General features: G+C 41.8%; 2 protein-coding genes across 3 annotated transcripts in view; both read right to left on the bottom strand.

Annotated features, from left to right (window-relative positions):
- The window catches only part of ZSWIM8 (zinc finger SWIM-type containing 8), a 746,829-nt gene that overhangs the window by 99,844 nt on the left and 638,408 nt on the right, over nucleotides 1-8,577 (bottom strand). The window lies entirely within an intron of this gene.
- The window catches only part of VCL (vinculin), a 79,330-nt gene continuing 70,967 nt past the window's right edge, over nucleotides 215-8,577 (bottom strand). Inside the window, exons 19-22 of one of the 2 annotated variants that reach the window (XM_063307641.1) lie at nucleotides 6,831-7,055; nucleotides 3,946-4,149; nucleotides 2,994-3,098; nucleotides 215-2,025 (exon numbers count right to left, since the gene is read on the bottom strand). In XM_063307641.1, the coding sequence (XP_063163711.1) occupies nucleotides 1,879-2,025; nucleotides 2,994-3,098; nucleotides 3,946-4,149; nucleotides 6,831-7,055 (681 nt within the window). In that variant the 3' untranslated portion in view covers nucleotides 215-1,878. The remainder of the gene's footprint in view (nucleotides 2,026-2,993; nucleotides 3,099-3,945; nucleotides 4,150-6,830; nucleotides 7,056-8,577) is intronic. The other variant, XM_063307642.1, reaches the window with a different exon arrangement.

The raw sequence follows: 8,577 nt of genomic DNA, 5'->3' as shown, positions 1-8,577 counted from the left end.
TTCATCATTCTGTATGGTTAATATACCTTTATTTTTTTAGTGTAATGGCAGGGATATTGTATTTGCAATTGTTTTTTTAAGCTCCCAAAGGCAAATGCAAATAGTCCCTGTCCTTTCATCATCATTACTTACAGCCAAGTCTTACAGATGAGATAGTGAAAAAATATGTGGGGGTCAGTTAAAACTATTGTCATGAAAAATAATCCACTGGAAGTATTTTATAGAAATGCATTTTTATTTTATTTGGCCAGAACAGAGAAAGTTGAAAATATTAGCATATACAACAACATTCTGGTTTACAAACAAAAGTAGTGGCAAAATGCTCCTGACATTCAAGTTTGCTTGATTGTAAATCTGATGGACAGGAGTGTTTAGGAAAGCATAGTTGCATAAGGTGTAGAGGCTATTAACGTCTACAAAGTTTTGAGTTTAGTAAATATTCTGAAGGACTATCCAAGTCAAATATGATTCAAAGCTTTCCTTCAAACATCCCTTAACAAAAACTAGTCTTTGGTATAAACCATTATGTAATTAAAGGCATTAATAATATTGCATTAATACAAAGTCAAGCTATTAAATGGTAGTGATTTAAGAAGCTCACACTTGAAAGGCTGGACTATGAGGTGGTCAAAGGCCTTCCAGAAATGGTGCCAGGAAGGCCATTTAAAATCTCTTCCTACCCAGTTCACACAGACTGAAAAGGCAAGACAAGATAAAGTTGCCTGTCCTCTTATTTTCTGTGATAGCTACTGTTGCCAAGATCCTAAATGGCAATTGTGAGTACCTTGTAGTCAGAAAAGAGTGAGGAGCCAGCTTCCCTGGATCTTGGCAGTTGAAGAGAAGGCGTGAAACAGTCATTCTAAATTTTCTTCAGAATTGCACCAAGGTACAGAAGACAACACTAAAGTTGTAGGAAAAGGTAACCAAGTGCCACCGAGCCCTTTCATGAACGTAGAGGGCTACATGCCAGAATCCTCTAACAGAGACCACGTAGCACCAATAGCTGTGTTTTCTGGGTGAATGCACAAGCTGTCCATAAGGGAGCAGATTCCAATGATAGCAGCTGGATTTGCAAGTGGCATCAATATTTTCGTGATGATGCTTCATAAAGCCTGAAGTGAGAATTGTTTCTGAAACCCCACGAGAGAGATATCACTATCGTACCTCCAACGCTTTTCCTCCAGTTTAGCAAAACAGACCAACCCATTCCGCTCTCAACTCAGATTCTGGTGGCAAGAAGCCTAAATACTCAGAAAACGTTATTTCCTAGCTCTGTCCTAGATCAAAGTGCTGAAGGAACTTGGTAGCTATGGGAAAATTCATCCCCAGTGTTTTACGGTTTAGAGATCGCCATTAGTCAAAAGAATTAGCAGCAGCAACTTTTGATTACTAAAATTATTCCCTCCTGCCAAAGGAAAGACACTTTTCAATTTGGAGAGGATGGAATTAAATTTAGTATCTTCTCATCAAAAATGTAAAAGCAGAAAACTGAATATCTGAACTGTTTCCTGATTGTCACTCACAATTAACAGCTAAGCAAACAAAGATGACCCAGAGTTTCAAATTATGCTACAGCAAAATACTCATTGCTGTGTTGCATAGAAAACACTAGCATATACAATCATGACAGAGGTAGGTGGGAAGGAGAATGGGTGGGGACAGTGTTTCTAAAAATATTTTTTGAAAAATCAAAAGCAAGAGAGGGAAAAAGTCACTCTGGAAATGAGCTAGAGTGGATTAGATACCCAAAGCAGCCCAGCGCATTATTAAAACCCTTAAGATGGGGCTTCAGGAAACTCTCAACCTTAGCAGTACCTTTAGGTGGTCTGCAAAACAAGGATTTTCGTGAAAAATATATGCTTAGGGAGGAGCAGTGCTCTACTGGTACCATGGTGTCTTCCTGACCCAGCGCAGAGTGAATCCAGCATCTGTCCGAATCTTAATCGATGCTGCTTCAGCTTCTCGGACAGTTTCCTTGACAGACTGCATGAGGTTCTGGGCATTGTGGACCAACATCTCTGTGGCCTGGAATGGGGGAGAACCATTTCAAAACCCATTTTAGAAAAGCAAAATGGACATTTTCGGATGCCAAGTTGCTTAGCACAGTGTTTCTCAAATTTGACAACTTTAAGACATGGGGTCTTCAACTCCCAGAAGTCCCCATGCTGGCTAGGAAATTCTGGGAGTTGAAGTCCCCATGTCTTAAAGTTGCCAAGTTTGAGAAACACTCGCTTAGCATCTTTTTTTTTTTTTTTTTTTTTAAGGCTGGCTGGCTTGGCAGAACTGCTATCTGTGGTAATCTAAGCTGAGTTTCAAGAATAGAATTTCTTGCTAATACATAAACAACTTCCTCTTGATTAAGGGACTGCGCTGGAACAGAAACTGTTTAAAGTCAAGGCAGTTTAAAATGAAATCAGAGAATCAGTAATAAGGTCTGGGTTTATTATCCCCACCCTGACAACATCAGTTTCTGTGTAAGATATCAAACCTGGAGAATTAACGTTGCTTCAGCACAAGCGACTGCATTGCTGAAACCCTTTCTAAAGAATTGTTGATTTTCCCCCCCACCAGATGGTGCTAAATTCAAACTCAGAATGAAGGCATTTTTCATCCTTGAAAAAAGGAGCTGGTTTTCTATCATAAACCAGATTTGACTGTAGCTATATAACGCAGCCAAAAACAAAAAGTCACTTATCTTCTATCCTTGCTTCCTAACAATGGCAATGATAGATAAAGGTTTTGTCAGTTTATCATGCCTTTACTAAGTACACTTGAAAAAAAATATTAGGCGTAATAAATGAAACAAGGCTCGCTCTTCCACCTTTCCATCAATTAGAAGAGAAATAACCAGAAGGTTTGATGACTGAACCTGCTGCTAATTGAACATTTCATGATGGGGTATTTTCTACATGACAGCAAAACTGCTTGCCTGTTCCCCAATACCTCCAAATCTAAATTAAACGTGCCTGTCCACTTCCAACGAGGCGTATTACCTGTTCAGACTCCTCATCGCTGATGCTGGTCCGGCCCAACATGGTTGCTTTGACGGTGGACAGGATTTTCAGTTGTGTACTGATGGTTGGGATTCGCTCACAAACCTACACAAGCACAGTTACACACTGCCTTTCATTATGGCCTGGGCTATTTTTATAAACAAAACTCTATAATTGCTTTTCCCTCAGGTGGTCTGCATTAAAGACAGGTATAAGCATAAATTACAAGCACAATTCTTGAAGAAAAAATTTAAAGACAAGTCAACTTTCTTCCTGGCAGCAGAAAACTGAGATGGCTGAAATCTGTTTCCTCGAGAATTTTTGGAAAGGATTTCTCTGTTCAGAGCATTACTCTACATCAAATTTGGCAACTTCAAGATGTGTGAACTTCAACTCCCAGAATGCTGGCTGGGGAATTCTGTGAGTTGAAGTCCACACATATTAAAGTTGCCAAGGTTGAGAAACACTGATGCAGATGCTTGGGAATCACTTGCTTCGAGGACTCTCCTGAACCATCCAACTGTGTCCTGTTTGTGGCAGTGAAGCCTCGAAATGCTGACAAGCAGTGGTGCCGCGGCACAAAACATTCACGTCCAATTTCTGGGAAGGAAAATCCATTTGGCTGAGATCATGTTTGTTGATGGGATTATCTTAGACTGGAAGGGAGAGACGCTTGCAAGAAAGGCTGGCTGAGATGGAAGCTGGCTAAACATGCTGGCGGTGCCATTTCCATTTAAGGTTGCAATCTGGCCACCCAAAAGGAGTAACTGTGACTTTAAAAACTTGCAAAGGGATGAATCAGGTGTCGATTCTGGCTGTAGGTTTTTAGTCTTATAGCTGCATTTCTCCTCCAGCCATTACCAAGCTCCAAGCCAAACCCACACCGCCCTGCCGATAGGACTTTCCCAGCTAGAGACTTCCTCTGCCTTCCATGCCAGGTTTCATGGCCTACCTGCAAAAGGTTTGTTCGGATCCTCTTGTCCGTGCACTGTTTTGCCACCTCCTTAGCCAGCCGGGTCACTTCGTCGGAAGCTTTTGCAATATCTTTAGCACACTGGATGAGAGCCCGTTTGTTTCCACTGCCACCCCTAACCAAGCGGGACATCTCGGCCATCAGCAAGGCCATCCGCTTGGCAGCAGCAATGATATCGTTACCCTGGAAGAAAATGAGAGCAGCCATGAAAGCTGGGGATCGGTCTAGACATCCCAACCACAGCCACGTTCTGTAAGCGGGACAAAGAAGAGCAAATCTGGGGCTGTGCAGTTGCGGCTCCACAAAGACCGGAGATTTTAACACGCAGACCCCATGTGAACACTGTCGCTCCCAATCCTCAGTGAGAACAAGCTTCAATAGATTGGGGGGACACACACACAAACACACACACAGTATGTGCATATTAGTAATGTTGCCAAAGTGAAAGTGACTAAGTTCAGATGTTATAACTATCAGGAAACCATCATTTCAAATAAGGTGGCAAAGGAAATGTCTTAAATGTTGTGAAGGTGAATATTCTTAATATGTGAATAAGAAATCAGTTGCACGGGCAGTCTGAATTAAATGGTGGGAACTGAATATTCTGAAGGGAGAAAAACACATGGACAAGGCTCAGTTATTTAAACCTTTTCATCAACTAGATCTAAAATGCATTTGAAGAGGTGATTTTTTTTTTCAATCAAAAAGGAAAGATGGTGCTATGGAAAATTGATCATCAGATGTAAAAAACATCATCTGAATGCTTATTCTGTTTAATTATAACTTTATCCAGAACTCGCCCATTAACTGGTTAATCCTTTGGCTAAAATTTGTTTCACCGGATAACTAGAAGAATCACCAGTTCTTCTTTTACAAAACAAACTTATTTTCCTCTTGGGAGAAATTCAGAAAGTCACTAATCCGTGTTTAAATACCTTCAAAAACCAGGCCTGTTTTAAATCACTGTTACAATTAACTCTAGTTCGCTGTTTCATTCAGACCAAATGAGAAACTGTGATAACTTATAAAGGAAGTGAAAACCACCTCCTCCTCACAGTTGCATGATGGAGAAAAGGTCAACAACTTTTATGTTAATCTATTGTGCTAAACTAAGCTTCATCATGACATTAAAATACAACTGTTTTGTGAAGCTTTCATTGTTTAATCCAACCATTATCAGCCATTGTTCTGTGAAGAGACTGCTTTTCTTGGAATTGCCATTCAAATGAAAACGTCCATAAGAATATTCAGAACAGTGTAATTCTTACATTAGAAAAAAGGATGCGACATTTGTGAGAAGACAGATGAGTTAATACGCCGAAGTACGCATATGAAACTAGAAAAAGCAAAGGGGGTCCCATCTTTTGCATGCAGAATGTGATTGTGCTGCATGTGCATGGTGGCTGGGTAATGAAAAGACAAAACGTGATGCTGTTCGGGGGAAGAGACTTGTGATCCCTATGGATATGCTTCCAACACAGCATCTTACATATCGTGATACTCTGCCCAGATGCAAAATTCTGAAAGGCTACATTTCAGGTTTACATTCTTGTTCAAGCACCTGTTAACACATTGTTTTAAGTGTACAAATGAAACAAATGCAATGTAGCATACACACATGAGTACAAGCCAGGATGGAAAACATGGGTTTGTTGTTCTGCAATGCACTAAGCCAGTCCAAGTGCCATTGGTCAACTCTCAACCAAGAAAAATCATGCCGCCTCTGGATTCTTGGAAAGGAGCAACCAGAACCCAAGATTGCTGGGTCAGTGAGAGAGGCCGCTGCAACAAGAGGCAAGTGATGGCAACTGCTTAGCCCAAATGCTGATCAAAGAGGACAAGAGAGACCTTGAATTCAGAAGCACAAGCCCACAGATGGTTCTGCACAAGCAAAACTGAAATGATTGAGTGGCTTCCCCATTCATTTCAGCTAAACTTGACCTGGACAGGAGAGAATTAGGATGGATTACGCTCCATCATTACTCACACATGGGAGATACCATTTGGATTTCATGCCATTCACCCAGTTGGCCATTAGTAAGTGGGGGAAAAAAAGGGAAACAAAAGCTAATTTTCCATACATACATACACATCTTCAGAGCTGCACAGCCATACATTTATTCTTTGCAGCATGCTAATCTAAGAAGTGAAAATAATCCAGCAGCTTGGCAAACTCCTGTTTGTGCTTAGTGCCAGCAGACCGTTTCCATCATAAGCCACAGACCCCACATCTCCATTAATAACGTAGCTGAAACACGAGACAGCAAAGTCTGACCTTAGCTACTTAACACATCCAGCAGAGCCTCTCCCTACAAACCCCTCCCAATTGTCAGCCTCTTCCCGCAGGACCAGCTCCTTGGCAATGTTGCCATTCAAAGCCATTCCTTGCTGGAACAAAGTTTTAGTAGAAGCCGTTGATCAAGAGGCAGAAAGCACAATGAGGCATGTTAAATGACGTCAGGAGTAATAACACCTTGATCATCTGGAAGTCACTGAAAGACAGTGAACGATGGCTTCACAGGTAGTCAGACATTCATTCCTTTATTTCTCTTTCAAGTAACCACTGCCATGAAAAAGACAGATAAGGCAAAAGAGAATAGCATCTTATTCAGGAGGAGAGTGAAGGAAGGCAGTGTGAGCCGAATGAAGCTTTAGCCTGGCCATTAGCACGCCTAACAACACTTGTGAAGCCACACAGTCCTCAACAATGAAATGCAGACAAACTCGAATCCATTCCAATTAAGAAAAGAAACCACGAAAAGAACATGGGATCCAGCAAGGATCAAGAGTGATGCAAATGTGTCAACGTTCCAAAATGGCTGGATGCAATGTGGATCAGTCGCTGGGGGAAATGGAGGAAATACCTTACTAGACCACTTGGTAGCTTCCCGGTGCAGAGACTGAGCAGCGGCCAGAATGGGCTGGTTAACAGGCTGGTTGGTTGGCATTAGCAGCAGCTCAGGCTCGTAATCATCTTCAATGTCAGAGGGGAGGGTGAATTCAACTTCTCCTTCCTCCTCCTCCTCCGCCTCCTCCTGATCTACACCTACGTCAGCAGGGGCTTCCTTGCCCCCACCAGGTACATCAGGCTTTGCAGGTGGTGGACAGGGAGGATGAAGAAACAGGGACAGTTAGTATAAGACGCAGGATCTGGTCAAAGAAGCAAGAACCAAACCAGTTTAGTCAATCTCTTGTTGCGGTAGGCAATGGAAGGATGGTGGAGGGGTGAGGAGGTTGACACGGGACATTTGGATCTGAAAAACTAGAAAAGTCTTCAAGAAGCACTTAGGAAAGCATACGGAGACATGTTTTTCACTTCTTCCCTCTTTAATTGTCTTATCTTTCACCACAACATTTCTCCTGGCAAGACAATAATGCCCCTGATGCAAGACACAAAGGGAAAGCAACAGTTAAAGCTGACACAGGAGCAACATGTGATCTCCAGTGACGTGGATGGAATATGAGGATGTGCCAATCCTGTTTCCTTCAGAGATGCAACCCTGGGGGAGACCCAACTGCTATGGTACCTCAGCCAAGCATATGATGCTATGAAGGATGGCAGTGTGAAGGAGGGGCAGCCTTGAGCCAGTGGGCCAAATTCATTGTGACTCCCTCCTGTCAAAATCCTTTGTTAAAATGAAGGTGAGCTGCACAAACACTTCTGTGCTCCCTCATTTAAACAGCTCCTCCTCTTAGAGACAGCTATAGGAGAGCTTGCTAATGCACAGAGCACCATGTTCACTGCTGTCTGCCAGAGGAATGCAGGGCTGACAGAATATGGGCATTCCTGGACCTTTTCACCTCAACCACCCAATGTCTTGATCCAGCCATGGAAAAGACAGTTATGAAGAGCAAAGGAGCAAGGAGGAAAGAATGACCAATACCCCACCCAACCCCCAGTAAGAAAGTATGGTAGTAACAGGACAGGCCACTCATTAGAAGACAATCAGTGTTTACTGTTACCTGACAGAAAGTGATGTTAGCAGCACATGTCAAAGCAAATCAGAACATTTCTGTTAGCAGAATGTTAATGAAATGGAGCAAGATTGTTTTGCCACAATGTTGTTCTACAAAATCCAAAAAGGAATTTACATCTTTTGCTTCAGTATCCCAAATCACATCCCAAAGTACCTAAAACAGAACAGCTGAGTATTATTGTAGCAATCTTCACAGTGCTAGTTCATTACAGAATAGAAGACAGGAAGGTAGGGCAAGACAAAAATCTACTTTTTTCAAGGGCCTAAGATACAACCATATTTTTATTGTTATTTAGTCACTCACTATCTTCATGCTTGCGGGTTGACTCTTCTTTCATCCAAGGTTCTGATTCTGAGAGTTGTTAGGGTTTTGAAAGAAAAAGTGGTTGCTCTTTTTGTGGAATTATATTAGCAAACTCCAAAATAAATATGATCCCTCTTGGGTTCATCTCTTTACTTTCTCGACAAACAAGAAGTTAGTCTGTCAACTGAAAGTTCAGTGGGCTACACCATGCCTTGTTCTTCTACTGGTTAATCTGACGTGTTTGTGGAGAGATTAAAAGTAATTATAAACAAGAACTGTGCCTCTAGAAAGCCTACTCCAACCCGCCTTTTCTGCTCTTTACCTAAACCA

Source organism: Candoia aspera, chromosome 6 (assembly GCF_035149785.1).
Source record: "Candoia aspera isolate rCanAsp1 chromosome 6, rCanAsp1.hap2, whole genome shotgun sequence".
In the NCBI taxonomy this organism is placed as follows: Eukaryota; Metazoa; Chordata; class Lepidosauria; order Squamata; family Boidae; genus Candoia; species Candoia aspera.
This window is presented reverse-complemented; position numbering and strand designations above follow the sequence as displayed.